At 36.8% G+C, this 20,711-nt stretch overlaps 2 protein-coding genes across 2 annotated transcripts in view; one reads left to right on the forward strand and one right to left on the reverse strand.

The window, feature by feature from the left end:
* rnf17 (ring finger protein 17) overlaps positions 1-5,389 on the forward strand; it is a 35,147-nt gene extending 29,758 nt beyond the window's left edge. The window contains exons 32-36 of the mRNA XM_073845065.1: positions 69-176; positions 1,670-1,793; positions 1,993-2,131; positions 4,412-4,598; positions 5,294-5,389. Of these exons, the coding sequence (XP_073701166.1) occupies positions 69-176; positions 1,670-1,793; positions 1,993-2,131; positions 4,412-4,598; positions 5,294-5,389 (654 nt within the window). The remainder of the gene's footprint in view (positions 1-68; positions 177-1,669; positions 1,794-1,992; positions 2,132-4,411; positions 4,599-5,293) is intronic.
* Positions 5,390-8,477: 3,088 nt separating this feature from the next.
* cpap (centrosome assembly and centriole elongation protein) lies at positions 8,478-18,018 on the reverse strand. Its single transcript, XM_073846316.1, has 14 exons — positions 17,653-18,018; positions 17,267-17,381; positions 16,934-17,081; positions 16,766-16,853; positions 14,514-15,834; positions 12,706-12,829; positions 12,403-12,568; positions 12,054-12,308; positions 11,373-11,448; positions 11,053-11,237; positions 10,748-10,888; positions 10,438-10,522; positions 8,808-8,928; positions 8,478-8,720 (listed from the first exon to the last, which is right to left on the reverse strand). The coding sequence occupies exons 1-14, from the start codon at positions 18,016-18,018 to the stop codon at positions 8,528-8,530; spliced, it is 3,384 nt and encodes a 1,127-aa protein (XP_073702417.1). The 3' UTR covers positions 8,478-8,527.
* Positions 18,019-20,711: the final 2,693 nt, after the last annotated feature.

The following is a 20,711-nucleotide window of genomic DNA, read 5'->3' on the forward strand; positions in this document are numbered from 1 at the left end:
TAAAAAATCACCCAAATGTGCTTACTAAATGTCAGAGCTGGTTTAATAGCAATATGTTGTGTTTTCAGGGGTTGGAGGAGCCCCAGCCTGTTTTAGGGATTTATAAAGAACTCCAGATTCCTAAAGGAAGAAAACATTTCCCTGCCAAGGTCAAGCATATTCGGACTCCTAATGAGGTGAGCTGATGTGAAGTGATGGGGTCTGTGTTCAAACCTACCATTACATGAATATACAATTGAGGTGAAAAGTTTACATACACCTACATACAGCGCTGTTGCGCTCCAGGCGTTCCCTGTTCGAATCCCGACTCAAGGACCTTTCCCAATCCCGCCCCCTATCGCTCTCCCAGTTCACTTCCTGTCGATTCTGATCTGTTCTATCAAATACAGGCAAAAATGCCAAAAAATTAATCCTATTTAAAAGTTTACATACACCTTGCAGAAGCAAAATGTTAACTATTTTACCAAAATAAGAGGGATCATACAAATACATGTTATTTTTTTATTTAGTTCTGACCTGAATAAGATATTTCACAATAAAGATATTTTACATATAGTCCACAAGAGAAAAAAAGTTAAATTTATAAAAATGACCCTTTTCAAAAGTTTACATGCACTTGATTCTTAATACTGTGTTGTTACCTGAATGATCCACAACTGTATAATTTTGAGATTCTTCTTTTCACACTGAGAACAATTGAGGGACTCACATGCAACTATTACAGAACACTCATTCATGCTCCAGAAGAAAAAACTATGCCAGGGGTGTAAACATTTGAACAGAATGTAGTAAATTTCTTATTTTGGCTAAATTTATATATTTTTTTATTTAGTACTGCCCTTCAGAAGATACAGAAGAAACTTGCATGTTTTCCAAAAGACAAAATAAGTTAAATTTACCCTGATCTTCAAATTCAAAAAGTTTTCACCCCCTGCTCTTAATGCAATGTTTCCTTCTGAAGCATCAGTGAGTGTTTGAACCTTCTGTAATAGTTGCACGAGTCCCTCACTTGTCTTTAGTGTGAAAAGATGGATATCAAAATCACACAGTCATTCTTGATAAGGGTTCAAATAAACAAAATGCAGAAAAAACAAAATTTGTTGGACCTGAACATTTTTTCTGAAGAACAGCAGGCAGTTTTACTGTTCAGGACAGACAAGGGGCTTGTGAAACACTATCAATAAACAAACAAACAAACAAATAAAAGCAGCTGTGGATCATCCAGGTAAAAACACGGTATTAAGAATCAAGCCTATGTAAAGTTTTGAACAGTAATTTTTCATAAAAACCATTAGTTTCTCTTGTGTACTATATGTAAACGTTTTTATGTGAAATATCTTGTTCAGGCCAGTACTAAATATAAAATAGAAGGCATTTTGTATGATCCCTCTTATTTTGGTAAAATAAGTAACATTTTGCAGATTCTGCAAGGAGAATGTAAACTTATGACCTAAACTGTATCTGGCCTCATTCATCAGACATTTATTTAGTGTGGGGAAAAAAGGTGCTTATGAATTTATCATCTCTCAAAGAATTGGTTTTTATTTCAAAATGCAGCATTAGTATTAGGTGAAACTTTGCCGCAATATTTACAATGGTAAATGTGACCACACTTTTACACTCTCTTGCTGTACATTGCTTTCATTGAATCTAATTTGTGTGCCTGCAGGTGTTTCTGTGTGTGTTGGATAAGACTCTGTGCAAACAAGAGCAGGGAGAGAGTTTGGAGGAAGCTCTTTTGCGAGTGAATAAGAATATAGAAGATCTAAGCCTGCTGGCAGACTTCCCCATCGGTGATTATATTTGTCATGTTTATGGTTCATTTCAGTGTATGCAAACACTTGTGTAGTATTTTGTTTGTATACATGCAAACATTTTATCGAGTTTATTTCAGAAACTTCGAGACCATGTGTTTTTAATTCTCCGCCCGTGGCCCTGCAGAGCCTAAGTGGCTTGAAGAATGGATGGATCTTTTTGTGTGTTTGTGTGCAGAGTGTCCCTGTCTGGCTGAGTACAGCGATGGTAGATATTACCGTGCGAAGCTACTGGGTTTTTCTGAACTTACTCCGTCTGTGAAGCTCCTTGTGAGACATGTGGATTTTGGCTCAGATGACATCATACCAACACACAAGTAAGATTATTCAGCTTTCGACATTTTAATACTTTGTGAAGTTGAATTTCATGTAAGAAAATAATTACATTTATAGCCTTGTTCTTGTAGAAATGTAAAAAATATTTGGTTCAACCTTTTTGACTCTAGGGTCCATGACTTTTGTGTATGTTTTTTTTATTTTTATTTCAGGGATTTATTAAAATATTAGTTTTAGGTTTTTATTCTTAAAATTTTAATTTCAGAAAATGTATCTAATTTGCGAGTTATATTAAATGTCCTGGCTCTTTCAAGCTTTATAATGGCAGTAAATGGGTGTTGAGAAGAAATAGTCGAATAAAATGCATCCATTCGTCAAAAAATGTTTTATAAAGGTTAATAAAGGCCTACTGAAGTGAATCAATGTGTTTTTGTAAGAAGAATATCCATATTTAAAATTTATACACCATAATCTCTAGCTTTGAATTAGAATTAGGATTTGTAAAGAAAAATGTCAGATGATTTCGATAGAAGCCAGGAGGACATCCTACATCATCCACTGGAATGCCACTCTCGTAAATGTTTGTATGACAGTTAGCGAAAGCTAGAGATTACAGTTTATAAAGTGTGAAATATGGATATTTATCTTACACAAATGCATCTTTTCACTTCAGAAGGCCTTTATTAACCCCCTGGAGCTGTGTGGAGCATTTATTATCATGGATAGATGCACTTAATTTTCCTTTAAAATCTCGACACCCATTCACTACCATTACAGAGCTTGGTAGAGTCAGGACTATGATTTTTTTTAATATAACTCTGTTTGTATTCGTCTGGAAGAAGAAAGTCATACACATAGGATGGCTTGAGGGTGACTAAACCATGTGCTAATTTTTATCCCTTTAATGCAGTGGTTCTCAAACGTTTTTGGTCACGCCTCCCTTTAAACCTTTAAAAAAATCTTGCGCCCCCCTCCCAAAAATACCTATCCCACCTAAGACTAATAAATGATTTTACTAAACTTAATGAAAAATTAATGCTTTCTTAGTTTAAAAAAAAAAAAAAAGCTACAGGAGAAAAACACATGCAACACTTGAAATATTAAAAAATAGCACAGGGAGAATAACTGTTATTATTATAATTCTCTATGTTATTTATTTATTTATATATTTTTTGTAGGTTTCATGCTGTCCTAAGGCATAGCAGGGCTTGAAATTAACTTTTTTACAGTGCTACCACGTAAAAAAGTTAGAGCACAAAAAAATATAGGAGCACCCAATTTTTTTTTTAGTAATGTGCCGATCTTGATTCTTCATGGCTGATTCTGATTGCAGATGTTTTACAAGCAAATGGGCTGATTCTGAAAGCCTTTTTTATATTTATTTTACGAGTACATGAACAAGATGTTTATTTTCTCTATTATAAGTACAGCCATTTAAATTAGAGGCAGTCACCGCATTTTTAAAGAGTCTACTGTATAAACGACACAGTTCTTTCTTAGTCGTGTAGACAATAAATGCAGCCATAATCAAAGTAGGCTACTCTTTCAATATTCAAAGTGCAAATAGACCGAATTTTCCCACCATGATACAGAGTTATAGACAACTATACAACTTATTATAGCCCACATACTAATAACAGCTTCGATATTTTATGTAGCCTAATTTGCGTGCATTGGGTATTCGCTCTGTAAACGTGGGGTATTAAAATTGCTATTGAATGCACTTGCGCGTTTTACTTTTGGTTTCATTTAAACGATCGCGCGAATCAGCGGCGCTGAGCGTTCATTCTACAATACAAGAGCTTACTTTTACGAAACCATTTGGGAGTGGGAGGACACAAACAGGATTTTGAAAAGCCCCAAGTGGAAATTACGCCCCTGCATGAGCTGAACTCTGCCGCTGAGTTATCATTTGTGAATGTATGCCGATTTGTACAGTACACCGAGACTGAGGCGCCAGAATGCCGCAGTTCAGCGAAGCGCAGTGTCAGTGACATCTCTGCTGGACGCGACAAAGTTGCAAATAATTTTAACTTTGAAGTCCTGCATTGAGCTTTTGAATGACCAGCACCTGCCTGGGTCTGTGCGAATTCATCTATGGTTTTCTCTTCTCTTTCACACACCGATCCATCTCCCGTTCGTTACGTCCTTTGGCTGTTTACGTTTTTATATTAATTTTTCTGCTGATGGCCCGCGCCCCCACTTTGAGAACCACTGCTTTAATGCCACCTAGCTGAGTTCACTGCACTAAAAGAACAATATTGTTCAACCATATTCAAAATCAAATAATGCCTCCAAAAAATATATACTTGTCACTGCAGATTGCGGCAGCTCCCTGCATCCCTCCATCACTTCCCATGTGCAGCTATGTACGTCAAGTTAGCAGGCTTCAAACCGTCAAACGTGTCTTTGGAGTTGGAGAGGATACCTTACCGGCCTGAGTGGAGTATGAGAGCCATGATGGAGATGATCGACCTGTTAAATGGAGAGCTCACTGCAGTGGTCACTGTATGTCTCATTCGTAGTTGGGGAAATATGTTCGCCTTTTACACCTGGCATTTCATGCATTTTTGGCAATCTTCTCCTGATCTGATCGCTCTAATGGCTTTCAAACATTAGAGTAGATCTGGCAACTAAAGATAAAAAAGATAAAGTTGAATTTAAAAGGTTAGTTCACACGAAAATTAAAATTCTGTCATTAGTTACTCACCCTCATGTCGTTCCAAACTCATAAGACCTTTGTTTATCTTCGGAACACAAATTAAGATATTTTTGATGAAATTTTCTAGAGCTTTCTGACCTTCCATAGACCGCAAGGGTTCTTCCACGTTCAAGATCCAGAAAGGTAGTAAGGACATCATTAAAATAGTCCATGTGACACCAGTGGTTCAAATGTGAAAAAAACAATAAAGAGCTCTCTAATTCAATAAAAAATATCTTAATTTGTGTTCCGAAGATGAACGAAGGTCTTACGGGTTTGGAACGACATGAGGGTGAGTAATTATTGACAGAAGTTTCATTTTTGGGTGAACTAACTCTTTAACTTTTAATGCAATTGTGCATTTATATACTAACCAGGACAAACACTGGTGTAAAGGTGACCAAATTGTATATAACATTTAGTAACAACGCAAAACACTTTTCTATCTATTCAAATGGTTGCATAAAAATGTATGTTGAACTATTCAAATTTGCAATTCCAGGAAACTGAACCACAGCTGACTGTGTTGCTATACAATGCAGAAGGGACACTTGTCCACAGACCTCTGGTGGAGAAAGGCCTTGCTGATTATGCATAACTCTTGGAAAGGTAAGTGTGAAAGTAAATGTTTTAAAGGAAACAGTCTAAACATTTGTGTATTTTTCAAGGATTTATTTTTTCCCCCTTTTTTCAATTTCTGTAGGTTGTGCCGGTGATGCTGTAGATCATCAGATGTTATGAAGATTTCATTAGATTTCATAGAAGCTTTTGAGACTGCAAAATATTTTATGTTGGTGTGGTTGTCTCATTTTATGTTCAAGTATTTAAGGTTTCATGCTATATTTGTGTGCAGGCATTTTGTGTTAAAACTGTGCAGCAGTACCTAATTTTATGTTGAATAGTTTTATTGTTCGAGTTCAAAGCTGCTTCAAATGAGCATAAATATTTTGTTCATATGTAACATCTCTGTATATTGAGCAGAGCTGAAGTAAAACTCTTGTCCACTCTGTTGGCTCACAAGTGTTTTTACCAAATCATTATTGACTTTTTGAAATGTTGGGTGTTAACAATCATAGCAGACTTGGACCAGTACAATCGTTTTTCATAATTCATCAGCTTAAATCATTATCATTCAAGTAAGTTAAAGAGGGTGTCCAATGCTGTTTTATGCATGTTAAGTTATTTACACTGTTAAATAGTTGAATTCTCTAGCTAAACATGGCCAAAGTAAAAAAAAAAAAAACGATTTGGATGTATAACAGAGTATTTCTGTGCCGAATACACACTTCCGGGTTTCTTACAAGTTTTAATCATGGCTCTTCATGACGTCCTGAAGGGTGGAACTCCTTGTTTGGACATTTCTCCCGAAAGAGAGCGCCCACGCACACATAGACCAGGGCAAGAGCAAGATTGCGCCCATTGACGCGCTTCATTCGGCTGCACGGTACACACTCGGGAAGAATGTCTCTAAAGAAGTATGGTTTTGGTTGTAAGGCAAAGATAACCTTGCTCAGCTATTTTGTAATTGTGTCCGTTGACGAATGTTTTATAAACAAGGCCAGTTCGATGCTGGATTTGCACATTGTTTGAGAATGAAAGATGGAGCGGTCCTAGCTAAACAACCCGGTCATGATTCAGATCTGGAGATGGTAAGTGAAACCGCGTCAAATGTCTGTTTTTTTGACAGTCGGCACGCGAGTTCTCGTCAATCTTTAGTTCAGCCCACGGCGCGCCTCCAGGAGCTCGGCTGTTTTCGGGGAGACTCGTAAAGCTGCATCTTTATTTTGTAAGTAAGATAAAACTAAGGACTTTTTTGGAGATATGAAGGATGTAATACTCACTCTATAGGTACTCAAGATTGGGTGAAACGGTGTTATGCCCCCTTTAAACATGCTATGAATTAAATGTTAATATTCTTTCTAAGGAATTATACAGTCAAGCCCAAAATTATTCGTACCCCTGGCAAATTCTGACGTAAAGTTACTTTTATTCAACTAGCAAGGACCAGACCTGACACAGGCTTCTCCCAAAAGGTAATAAGACAATTTACAAGAGGCGTCATTGTGGAAAAAAATATTACTCTTTTATTTACATTTGAACAAAAAGTGGCATGTCCAAAATTATTCATACCCTTCTCAAGAATCAATAGAAAAGCCTTTATTGTCTATTACAGCAATCAAACGCTTCCTATAATTGCTGACCAGCTTTTTGCATGTCTCCACTGGTATTTTTGCCCATTCGTCTTTAGCGATGAGCTCCAACTCTTTCAGGTTGGAGGGTCTCGTTGCCATCACCCTGATCTTTAGCTCCCTCCACAGATTCTCAATTGGATTTAAGTCAGGACTCTGGCACCATTTCGTCACCACTTTTGCTGTGTGTTTTGGGTCGTTGTCGTGCTGAAATGTCCACTGCTGCCCAAGGCCAAGTTTCTCTGCAGCCCGCCTGATGTTGTTGTTGAGAATTTTGATGTATTGCTCCTTTTTCATGGTGCCGTTTACTGTGATTAGTGTCCCTGGTCCACGGGCTGAAAAACAAAACCAAAACATTAGGTTCCCACCACCATGTCTGACAGTGGGGATGGTGTTCTTAGGGTTGAAGGCTTCCCCTTTTTTTTTTACTCCAAATGAAGGCTACATCATTGTGGCCAAACAATTAAATTTTTGTTTCATCTGACTATAAAACAGAAGACCAGAAGTCTTCTTCTTTGTCCAGATGAGCATTTGCAAAGGCCAAGTGGGCTTTTGTGTGCCTTATCTGGAGAAGTGGTGTCCTCCTTGATCTGTGTCCGTGGAACCCAGCGGTGTGTAGCGTCCGTTGGACTGTCTGCCTTGAGATGTTGCCACCAGCAGAGCCCAGATTCATCAGGATGGCCTTGGTGGTGATCCTTGGATTCTTTTTTTCTTTTTTTTTTTACCTATCCTCCTGGCCAGCACAGATGTCACTTTTGGCTTCTGACTATGTCCTCTGAGATTTTTCACAGTGAGGACTGTTGTATTTTTTAATAATACTTTGCACTGTAGCCACTGGAACTTCAAAACATTTAGATATGGTCTTATAGCTCTTTCCTGACTTGTGAGCAGCCACAGTGCGCAGCCGCAGGTCCTCAGTGAGCTCCTTTGTCTTAGCCATGACTGTCCACAAACCAACAGCAGAGAGTTTCTGTTTTTCACCTGTTGAGTTGATTAAAACAGCTGTTCCCAATGAATCAGGGTAATTAGGATGCTTTAGAACAGCTTGGACTATTTGGAATGGTATAGAACTTTGGATTTTCCCATAGACTGTGACAGTTTGCAAAGAGTATGAATAATTTTGGACATGCCACTTTTTGTTCAAATGTAAATAAAATCTGAGAAATATTTTTTTCCCCAATGAAGCCTCTTGTACATCGTCTTATTATCTTTTGGGAGAAGCCTGTGTCAAAAAACTTGCTTGTTGAATAAAAGTAACTTTAAGTCAGAATTTGCCAGGGGTATGAATCATTTGGGGCTTGACTGTATAATAATAAATCAGATGAACAATAAAGTTAATCTAAATTAGGCATCCAGCCTAATTTATCTCTAGTAAGTATAATTTTTTGAAACTACAATTACCTTTTATACATAACTCTGTTAAACAACATCCAAAGATTTATTTTTTTACAGAAATTATTCCAAATAAATAGTTGACAGATTTACACAATACAGACATTCTTTAACTTGACTTCATTCATTTAAAATAAAACAATATTTTAGGTCTTTCACGCCTTAGTGTCTATAATGACATGACCCTGTGCGTCTTTTAACCGCACACGTCCTGTTGGGTATTGTGTCTCTTGCCGTCCATCTGAGTAAACTGTTTTAACCGTGCCATCTGGATACTCCCGTCTTTTGAAATCTGCAGTGTGGATCTCTCGCTGACCCGTGTTAAACTGGATCACCTTACTACCATCCCTGAAAGCAGAACAAAAATGGTGTGACTTTAATTTGTTAGGGGACTATTATAACACACTGAGGTTGAGGGCCAAGAGCTGTACTCACGGATTCAGCTGTATTATTGTTCCATCTATAAGGACACTTTCCTCTTTCCCATCAGGATAAAGAGTCTTGACAGTTTGATCAGGGAAAGTGATTTCCTTACGACCATCAGGGAAATGTTTTTCTGGAAAAGATTAAGACTTAAATTTAAGACTTGCCTTAAAGGGATAGTTAACCTAAAAATGAAAATTACCCCATAGTTTACATACCCTCAAGCCATTTTAGGTGTATAAGACTTTCTTCTTTCAGATGCATACAATTAGATATTAATAATATATTATTAATATATTAATAAATGTTCTAGCTCTTTCAAAATTTGTAATGCCAGTAAATGGGTGTTGACATTTCAAAGTCCAATAAAGTGTGCATCCATCATAAAAAGTGCTCCACATGACTCCAGTGGGTTAATAAAAGCCGTCTTAAATGTAGCAATGCGTTTGTGTAGGAAAAATATCCATATTTAAAACGTTATAAACCATAATCTCAAACTAATTGACCATATGCATGGAGCGTTCTTTAGATCTTCCGTATAATAATAAGCCAGCTCGTAAACTTCCGGTGAAGCTCATTTTATATGTGGTATATATAGGTGGAGACTCTCGAGACTCCTCTCCTGCCTCGTTTTTATCAGAAACTGAGAAAAATAATATTTGCAACATCGTAAATAATGATAGCGACATGAAGATTCAGCTTCATATTATTTAACAACATAATTTAAATGCCGAGCCTGGTAATCCTAAGAGAGTACCTAGACACATAGTTGTACATTTAAATGTTGACAGCTAAACACTATCATAACGTGTTTAGGCTAACGTTTTTTAAACATATTTTAAAATCTTGTAATATTTTAAAGCCTTTATTATTTTTTAACTCTACAGCTGTGCAATAAAATTCACTTAAAAGATCCACTTTTCATTTATAAAAATGACATGAAAAAAGTCTTTAAGGAAAACAAGGACTTACCCTTATAACCAGAAGATGGCAGCAGAGGGTTATTGGCTGCAGCTGCCATTTCAACTCCCTAGATTTTTCAAGTCTTGCTTTTTGATTTATTATAAAATTATTGGTCAAATTGTAGCACTTTTATGTACTGTTTAAACATCTAGCGTTACGGCAATATCGCACCGACCGGACGCGATTATTAAACTGGTTCCGTGTGTTTATCACACCAATGTACATATTTTGCAACACCAAATCAAAAAGTTACTAATTATGAAGGCGCTATATTAAAAATAAACTAGTAATATTTTTCTTCCGAACATCTAAAAAATGCCTGTAGAAATGCATTTTAATGACTTTTAATGCTATTAAAAAATCCATTTAATGACTTTTATTGCATTTTAATGCCACGCGGAACCCTGCGTGTGGAGCACTTTTTATGATGGATGGATGCACTTTATTGGACTTTCAAATCTCAACAGCCATCCACTGCCATAATAAAGCTTGGAAGAGCTAAGACAATTTTTTAAATGTAACTCCGATTGCATTCTTCTGAAAGAAAGTCATATACACCCTAGGCTAGGATGGATGAGTAAATCATGGGGTAATTTATATTTTTGGGTGAACTGTCCCTTTAATCCTGGACCACTAAAAATTCATTCAGAGAGAAATTCAGAAAGAAATTCAGGCCCACCTGTTTGATTGTTAGGAAACTGAAGCACTTCCATCCCATCTGGATAGGTAATGTGTGTGGTCTGAGCTTCTGCATAGTAATAAATCTATATTTGAAAAATAGAAAAAAAAAAAAAAAAAAAAAAGAGCATGACACTGCTAATTAAAATGGTTAGGGTTAAAATCCTTTTATACTAAAAACCTTAGTACAACTTAAACATTTTATTCCAGCATATAAAATAGAGGAATGTGTTTTTATGCATAAATAACTGATCCATTACACCGGTGCAAATGCCATAAGAATACATTTATAATTAAAGTCTATTCCTCACCACTCTTTGATCAGGCATTGTATGTTTCACATCTCCATTGAAAAACATGACTTTGACCGTTTGCCCATCAGCAGAAAGCTCTTTCCTCGTGCCATTTGGAAAAACAACCAGTCGGCCTCCATCAGGAAGCACCTTTTCAATCTGAAACATACATCAATATTTGATTTATAAATGATTTCCATTTCAAAGTGAACATATTGAAAACTTTTGTATTTGTAACTATTACACTGAAGGGGGTTTTTGTGGCTCAGTTTTGTTTGAAATGGAAAACAGAAATGTTTTTAATTTGTTGAGCTAAAGAGTACCTTGTTGTCTGACTGTGAGATCTCTTCCTGTTCCATCTCTGATTGTTCAATGGCAGAGAGAGAGTTAATTAGTGGAGCATCATGGTTCCTCTCAGTCGTAACCAGTTCATCTGAACACTGGGTCTCCACTGAACTTTGCTCATATTTGAAGCTGATACTCTCTTTCATTTGTTCAGGGAAAAAAGCTGTGGGGAAGTAATAGAGAGTCATGCTATATGGCAATGACACTAAATGGGAGTAGAAGTACATTAATAAAAGACATTATTATGGTTAGGACCACAAAAAAAAAAAAAAAAAAAATGCAGTATGTATGATTATACCTGAGTTTGTGAGAGGGGTCTGTGTCTCTGGACTTCCCTTTCTGCTGCTGTTGTTTTTTGAACTCTGAGAGGGACTCTAAACACATAAAACATACTACTAAGTGTAAAATATTACACAAATGTGACCCTGGACCACAAAACCAGTCTTAAGTAGCAAGGGTATATTTGCAGCCATAACCAAAAATACATAGTATGGGTCAAAATTATCGATTTTTCTTTAATGCCAAAAATCATTAGGATATTAAGAAAAGATCATGTTCCATGAAGACATTTTGTACATTTCCTACTGCAAATATATCAAAACTAAATTTGATTAGTTATATTCATTGCTAAGACCTTAATTTGGACAACTTTAAAAGCGATTTTCTCAATATTTAGATTTTTTTTTGCACCCTCAGATTCCAGATTTTCAAATAGATGTTTCTCAGCCACATATTGTCCTATTTTAACAAACCATACATCAATGGAAAGCTTATTTATTCAGGTTGTAAAACTAAAAAACAGCCCTTATGATCATTTTTGTGGCCCAGGTTTACAAATGTTTATAGGTAGGATTGTAGATTATTTGAATAACCATTCCTTTGGAAAAGTAGTTAATTAAGCTTTCTAAGTGTTTATATACGCAAGAGAAAAGGAGTGTCAAATCATAAAGAAAGGGTTGAAAAAACATTTTACACTTACGCTGGAATCTGTATGTTTGGATCCAGTACTGGTTCTATGGCTAGACACAGGGAATCTTCCTTTTTCCTTCTCTTTCTCAGCACTCTTCCACGCTGTGAGGCGCAGTTTCTCCAGTGTCCGCACTTGGTCTCTAAGGGATGTGTTCTCTGCACTCAGAGTATCTACCTGCTGTCGGAGTCGGTTCTGTGTATTGCTCCAACGAGCCTCCCGTTTGCGCAGATCTTCTTGTAGCACATTTAACTGCTGCTTTAGAGTCTGATAAAGACATAATCAGCCACATTTAAAATTATTTATGAGCAGAACTGATGTTCAAATAATACTTTTCCAATCGACAATAAAAAATTTGGACCTGGATCTCATCTCGTTCTTGTTTGTCAGGTCTTGCTCTCACAGTTGCTGCATGCTTTTCGAAAAGCTTCCTTTCGCGCTGCAGTTTCTTGTGTTCCTCCTTTTTAAACTCCTCCCACTTTGCAATTTCCTCCGTGCGTGTCTTTTCAAATTCAGCCCTTTCTTTTCTGTATGGGAAAAGTTTTCAATTCAAATATTTTGAAATAACTGTACAAGCATATTGCTAAGGCATTTGTAGTTTGGTTGTGTAATGAAATATACCAAAATATACAGAGTATTTGAACAAAAAGATATGAGGCTATACTTGAGATGATCTCTTGTGTCCTGGTTCTCCTGCTTTAGTTTGGCCAGTGCTGCATTCTCAGATTTAAACCTTTCAATTTCCGTTTCCAGCTCCACCAAACGCTCACGAAGAAGTCTTGATTGAGCTGAAAAATAATTTCAGGAGTTTCAGGATTTTATAGGATCATGCAAATACTGTATGTAACTAGTGCATTACATCAGATACATATTTTGAGCAGTTTAAAAGTTTGGGGTCAGTAAGAATTTTTTTTACCCAATCAATACTTTTATTTAGCAAGGATGCATTAAACTGATCAAAAGCAAAAGACATTTACAATATTATGACAATTCTATTTCAAATAAATGCTGTACTTCTGAACTTTCATTTATCATTCTATTTATTTCAACATTCATAATAAATGTTTCTTGAGAGTTAAGACCAACCAGAGGTCCCTGGCTCAAAATTTTGATTTTGCGAATATTATTTCTGAAGAAAGACAAGACCGCAGAGATGGAAGCAAAAATATTAAATGTCATGGATGAATAATTACTAAGTCATCCACTATTTTGTAGAGGGGGTCAAAATGGCAATTTTCACTTGGATTCAGAGCTAAATTACAGGGGGGTAAAATGACTTCAGAAAGAGAAAGAAATCTTATGAATAGACTACAGAGAGCAAGGTTAATGCACCTCAACTTGACCATTTCAGTGCATTTTAGCACTCAGACAGGTATGTTCTATGCATATTGTTTTGATAGAGGGAAACAAGATACAATTCTAATTTCAACATATTTTATTTAAAGAACAATGTCTGAAGAATAAATTAAGTATCAGTGCTATACAAAGTGACTAACATTTGGTTTTTAACCACTGAAAATGGATTCAACAATCTGGACATGGAGCCTCAATGAGATCCCCATATCTCTGGCACTAAACGACGTAGGGCCTTGAAAATAAAAATTCCAAAAGAAAAGTTTATTAAAAACTACAATCTAAAATTATATTGTGATATTTAAAGACATTCAAGATATTTAGGATATCTTGTTACAGGCACACAAACTTTGCATAAAGAATATTTATTGCACTCAGACAGGTATGTTCAATGCAGTTGTCTTGACAAACAAGATAAATCTTTAGTTTCAATATTATTTGTTTTTCAGACATTCCTCTTTAAAAGAAAAGTAGTATCATATTTTTGCAAATTGACAAACATTTGATTGTTGTCCATTGAAAATGTCTACACTGTAACGATTTACTCCTGGAGCCATATTGAAATTCCAATAGCCATACAGGGCCTTAAAAAATGAAGATGCCAAAAGTTTTTGTTAAGACCCAATATCTTTAAGGGCATTAAGACATTATTACTTCTTGAGTTAGAGGCATGCAAACTCTGGAGAAAAAACTTGAGAAGTGCTGTTTTCTCATATTTGAATGGTCAACATTGGCATATAATGCAACAAATATCGCTAAAGTCATCCAATTTTACTAATAGAAAGAAATACCAATCTCTGTGTAAAAGTAAGATAATGATGCTACCATCTTTCTAAAGTCATTTTACCCCCTTGTAATTTGACTCTGAATCTCAGGTGAAAATTGCCATTTTGACCCCCCTACAAAATAGTTGATTACTCAGAAATGATTAATCCATGACAGTTCAAATTTTGGCTTTCATCACTAATACATGTCTTTCTTCAGAAAAAGATATTTTCAAAATCCAAAATTTGAGACAGGGAAGTTTTTGAAATTTGGTTGATTTGACACGGAGTGACCCAGTATGCAAATAAGCACATTCTGTAGCTTTATCCAAAACATTAGAACTGCTACCATTACCTGCTCCTTCTTCACTGGGCACGTTCCGCGATTCCTGAACCTGCACCTCTGTTACCTGAGGAGAAGGTTTAGGCTTAGGCTTCAGTGCTGGAAAGAGCTTTGATACCAACTGGCATGTCAATGGGGCTTCTTTCTGATTTCCAACTGCATGTGGACTGCCATTTGCTGGTTTTACCCCCTTAGAGAAGGCAACCTTCCTTTTCAGAGCCCTCTCTGATGGAGATTCTTCTGCAGGACAGCAGGACTCCTCTTCAGGTTCATTCCAGGTATCATCATCATCAAACTCTAATTGGGCTCTTGATTCGACAAGAGTAGAGTCTCCATTGTTACTTAAACTCCTCTCATCCTCCTCTGGACTGCTGGCACCATCCCTGTCTTGATAGGTGCGTTTATCATAAGGAAGAGTGGTAGGCATTTGAAAGCTGTGGGTTGTGGGTGGATTGAACATGCTGGGAAGGGGCTGCAAGCCTGAACTGTTGTCATCCAACGTTTCTTCAGTTTCCTCTTCAGAGAACCCTCTCTGTTCTTTCAGTCCCGTGCTTATGATGTCTCTCCGTATCGCAGTATTTGTAGGAGGAACTGGTAAACTAGGACCCAACATGGGTTCAGGAGTTAATGCAGGACCTTGACCACGGCTAGGTAGTGCAGATTGACTGGTCGATTTGATAGGTGTGGAGGAAAGACGCCTGCGGTCTCTTTGAAGGAGGGTGCTGATGAAAGACGAGTTGCTGGAGAAGGATATTTCATCCGCTGCTCGTTCCAGCAACTCAAACTCTCCGAGTTCAACACACTCCTTCCGGTGATCTTGTTCCCAGCGCTCCCTCCGCTCTGTGAACCACACCTCAAATGAGTTTTCTGCAACACATGGATTATCCTCTACCCCACTACATGCTCCTTCTGTTGTGGTGACACTGTTGATCTTCTGCTTGGATGTGAAATTAGGTTTTTGTTTGAACTGTGCTGGGATGGGTCTTAAATTTTCACTCTGGTGTCCAACGAGAAAACGAGGTTGACCGGTCATCTTGGTGACCGGAGGTGTGGGTTTATTCTGAGGAATGTTCTCTTTGTTGAGCACAGCAGTCTTACGTTGAATCACAGGATGTGTGGATTTTGAGCCTTCGCTTTTGTTTTTGACAGAGTTCTTGTTTGACCTCATGTCCGAGTCTTGGGAGACTTTTGAATTTAGGCATGAGGAGGGCTTGGGGTTAGGAGGACTTTTTCTGTGTGGTGGCACAGTGGCTTTTCCCCTGGTAAACCTGGCCAGACCTTGTCCTCGTTTAAGAAAGGGTCTCTTTACCTTTACACTTTCAGCTGGAGCGTTCTGCATAAGTGAACATGAAAAAGGGATGAGAAGATGAGCCCAGTCCACGTAAATAAATACTACAAAAATGAACTTAAAGGGATAGTTCATCCAAAAATGAAAATTCCGTCATTAATTTTTCACCCTTATGTCATTCCAAACCCGTAAGACCTTCGTTTATCTTCGGAAATCACAAATTAATGTTTTTGATGAAACCCGAGAGCCTTCTTACCCTGCATAGACAGCAACGTAACTGACATGTTCAAGGCCCAGAAAGATAGTATGGAGATCATTAAAATAGCCCATGTGACATCAGTGGTTCAACTGTTATTTTATGAAGCTACATGAAGACTTTTTGTGAGACTTTATACAACAATTTCTTATCTTCCATGCCAGTCTTTGCAGCATGTTCCTGAGAGTACCATGACCAATTTCCATTTTTCTTCTTGTAAACAAGGCGCAGCATATCTGGGTTCTACGTCATAATGCCGGCTCATAGCTTCATAAAATTAAAGTTGCACCACTGATGTCACATGGACTATTTTAACGCTGTCCTTACTACCTTTCTGGGCATTGAACGTGTCAGTTTGTTTGCTGTCTATGCAGGGTCAGAAAGCTCTCAGATTTCATTAAAAATATCTTAATTTGTGTTCATAATTAGTTTGTGTTGTGGTCTTATGGGTTTAGAACAACATGTGGATGAGTAATTGATGACAGAATTTTCAATTATGAATGAACTATCCCTTTAATATTACACCTATAATAATTTGTTTGGTCAAATGTCTGAAATAGTGCTTATAAAATGTAGCTAAAACTCATACATTTTGGTTATTTTATACCTCAAAATCAACACTTAACAAGTTTTGATTGTATTTATTACTAATTCTCTTCTCATTAATTCATATGCCCGCTAAGGTTTGTACACCAAGTAACCTAGTGCTCTGTAACAGACCTTGTCCATCAGTCTCTGGTCTTCCATCTTGAGCTGTTCTTCTAGTATTTCCTCAAACGTTTTCCCACCAAACCCAGTCTTGATAGGTCTAAAACCAACACAGTTGCAACTTTAACACACTGCAGTTGTCCATTGCACTGTATTTAGTCTTACAGTTTTGAAGTTTACCTGTCTTGTGGCTCTGAGTCACACTCTTTTCTGTACATCGTTTGATCTTCAATCGTGGACTGAAGTGATTCTTCATAAACGTGATCACTGTCATCATGTCCACTGTTCAACTCCACCACACTTTGTTCCTGGTTCCATCCAGTGGTCTCTACAGTGGCATATGGAAAAAGCCAGTCAAATCTCAGCCTGTCTTAATGGTTATCAACCATATGAAGTGAAGTTGAGCCTACCTAATCTTATGTATATTTAAAGTGTAATAAAATGCTTTAACACCATGTATTAAATAAGAGCTTCGTGTACAGAGCAATGACACATGTACCACAAATCATATACCTGCAGTATTCTGTGGTTTTCCCAGAAGTCTTTGTGGTTCATGTTGCAGTCTAAGCAGCTGTTCCTGCTGGTGGGCTTTTAGCTGCTCTTGCATGCGATGTTGCATTTGCTTCAGCTGGACAAATAAATAAGTTAATTTGCTAAAAATTCAGCTTTGAGATTAAAGGAATAAATTACATTTTAAAATATATTCAAATAGAAAACAGTTATGTTAAATAGTAAAAATATTTCAAAACTTTAATGTTTTTGCTGCACTTTGGATCAAATAAATGCAGGCTTGGTGAGCAGAAGAGACTTCTTTAAACAATATTAAAAATCTCAAAAACTTTTGACTGGTAGTGTATCTTACATATGAGATGAAATGTCATATAAACTGGGGACCCCACCTGTTCAAGCTTAGCTATTAACGGGAGATCCCTAGTGTTTCTTAATACATCTTGGATACTTTGCATCTCACTGTTTAGAGATGCATCAAACAGCTCAGTTTCCCTGAGTGTCTTGCCACCTCCACCCGGACTGCAAACGTCCACGCTGGCACAGCTGCTGCTCCGGGAGAGGGGCAGCGGGGCAAACTGACAGCTGAAAGAGTCGTCTGGATCCTGAACCACCAGACTGCCGCTGCTCCGGACAGACCCAGAACCGGCTTCTCCCGGGGATCCGTGTAATATCACCCCAGCGCGGGAGCTGTCCGGCATCCACTGGGTAAGGAAGTGAAACTGCCCTTGCTGGAGTCCAGCAGGAGATGACGTCATGATGAAGTTGACCTGGCTCAAACCCTAAAAAGGAGGGTTCAAAATTGAACGTTAAAACTGTTGGTCATGTTAACTCCATTGTGTGGAGTTATTCAGACAGAGAGGAGAGAGATAGGAGATTAGAGTACTTTATTGCTATATGAAAAGGGGAATGAGGTCATGTTTGCCAAGTCTACGTTGTCATGCAGGTATTTTGCTGCACATTTTTATTAACCAGTCAGGAAAAGGTTTAATTTTTAGAATGTGTGACCCTAGACCACAAAACACAGGTATATTTGTAGCAATAGCCAAAAATACATCGCATGGGTCAAAATTATCGCTTTTTCTTTTATGCCAAAAATCATTAGGACATTAAGTAAAGATCATGTTCCATGAAGATATTTTGTACATTTCGTACCATAATATATCAAAACTTATTTTTTTTATTAGTAATATGCATTGCTAAGAACTTCATTTGGACAATTTTAAAGGCAATTTTCTCATATTTTCAAATAGTTGTATCTCGACTAAATATTGTCATATCCTAACAAACCATACATCAATGATGATGTATAAATCTCAATTTTACAAAAAAATGGACCCTTATGACTGGTTTTGTGGTCCATTGTCACATATATGATACATTTTACCCCACAATTTAGGACATTTACTTTGTTATAAGATAAAAAAGCTTGTCACATTCCTCCTGCATCTCTATTAGTGACCACCATAGAAAGGGCCCATAAATGTGCAGTTTGCACATCTTACACCATGAAATTTTCACTTCTTAATGTAATTTGAACACTGACTACAACAAATATGTTAATCATTACGTATACTTCAGTAAAAGTTTTATGCATAAGTTTATAAATATACATTAATGTGATCTTCCAAGTGTAGCATGAATAACTGAATCGAGGTTATTTAACCGCACAGGACCAATTGTTAGAGATGGACTATTACTGCAATAAAATCAAACCCCCAACATCATCTTACATTTATCCCATTCTGTAATAAAACAAGTACTCTATTTCAGAAACAACACACTGAAGCAAACAAACAACGCCTGTCTCTCAGCACCTCTGAAGCAGCTGCAATTGACAATAACAAAACCACGAAATATCAATAAACTAAAAAGACACACTAGCTAGGTCTAAACTAGTATACTGCCAGTGGTGAGAAAATCCTGTCTAGATAACTTGTTAGGCAGCAGTTTTAACACCATAAATCGGTAGCTATTTAACAGTATTTTAAGACAGCGAAGTTGTCAACTTTTTCAAATATAATCACAGATTTCGATGCAATATAATTTTTTTTAAAACCGGAGGTTTTTAGATGAAGAGCTGTGAATGAATATGTCATACCTTGGTTTGGGTTGCCGACTCGGGTATTTAAATATTTCAGCAGTTGCCGTCTGAACTTTGGTAAGTTTCGAACGATACCGCCATAACAAAGCATAGCCCGCGAGACTGACGAATGAAAACGACAGCACCGGTGCATGATGGGAGTTGTAGTCAGAAACCGTGTTCTGCGCTCCTCTCCTCCGTCGTGTTTGTTTGCCAGGGACTAATTTACGAATCCCAAAGGTGTGGTGTAGGCTTTAATATTATTATTAATGAGCTTAAATATAACAAATAACAAAGCAAAGACTGGAATGGTTAATAAACTCAATTAATATTCATTAAACAAACGAAAGACGGTGAATATTTATGAGCTATACCTATATGTAAACACCCAATGCCGTATTTACTCAGTTCTGTACCAGCCAAACAAACCCAAAGTATTAAACTCTATTAATAGAGTTACATTGAAGGATGCATTCAAGTCGTAACCACATAGCAACGAGCATAAAACAACACCGTGGCAACCAACCAGCTGAACAGGTGAGAACCACAAGCATTTCTCTCAGAAAATATAAAAAAGCGTGTTATATTGTATATACAGATTACATTAATGAGAAATGCTCACTTATAGAACCTACAGCACATATAGTACACACTGTATGTACTGATAATATATATTTATACGTTTAGAAAATATATACACTACCAGTCAAAAGTTTTTTAAATCAGGCTTTTCTGCTCACCAAGCTTGCATCCATATTTGATCCAACATACAGCAAAAGCAGTAATATTGTAAAAAACTAAATTACTATTTAAAATAACTGCTTTCTATTTGAATATATTTTAAAATGTAATTTATTCCTGTGATCAAAGCTACATTTTCAGCATCATTACTCTAGTCAGTGTCACATGATCCTTCAGAAATCATTCTAATATGCTGATTTGCTGTTCAAAAAACATTTTATTATTATTATTATCATCAATATTTAAAACATTTGAGTACACTTTTTTCAGGATTCTTCAATGAATAAAGATCAAAAGATTTATCTGAAATGAAAAGATTTCATTATACATTATACCATTCACAAGCTTGGAGTCTGTATAATTTTGGGGGGGGGGGGGGGGAATGCTTTAAATTGATCAAAAGTGATGATAAAGGCATTTTTAATGTTGCAAAAGATTTCTATTTCAGGTGAATGCTGTTCTGAAAATAATCTGCTCATCTGTTTTCAACATTATAATATTATAATAATCATAATATTAGAAGGTTTCTGAAGGATCGTGTGACCGGAGTAAAGATGCTAAACATTCGGCTTTGAAATCACAGGAATAAATAAAATTTTAAAATATATTCAAGTAGAAAATAGTTAT

This window comes from Garra rufa, chromosome 8, assembly GCF_049309525.1.
Source record: "Garra rufa chromosome 8, GarRuf1.0, whole genome shotgun sequence".
Classification (NCBI taxonomy): Eukaryota; Metazoa; Chordata; class Actinopteri; order Cypriniformes; family Cyprinidae; genus Garra; species Garra rufa.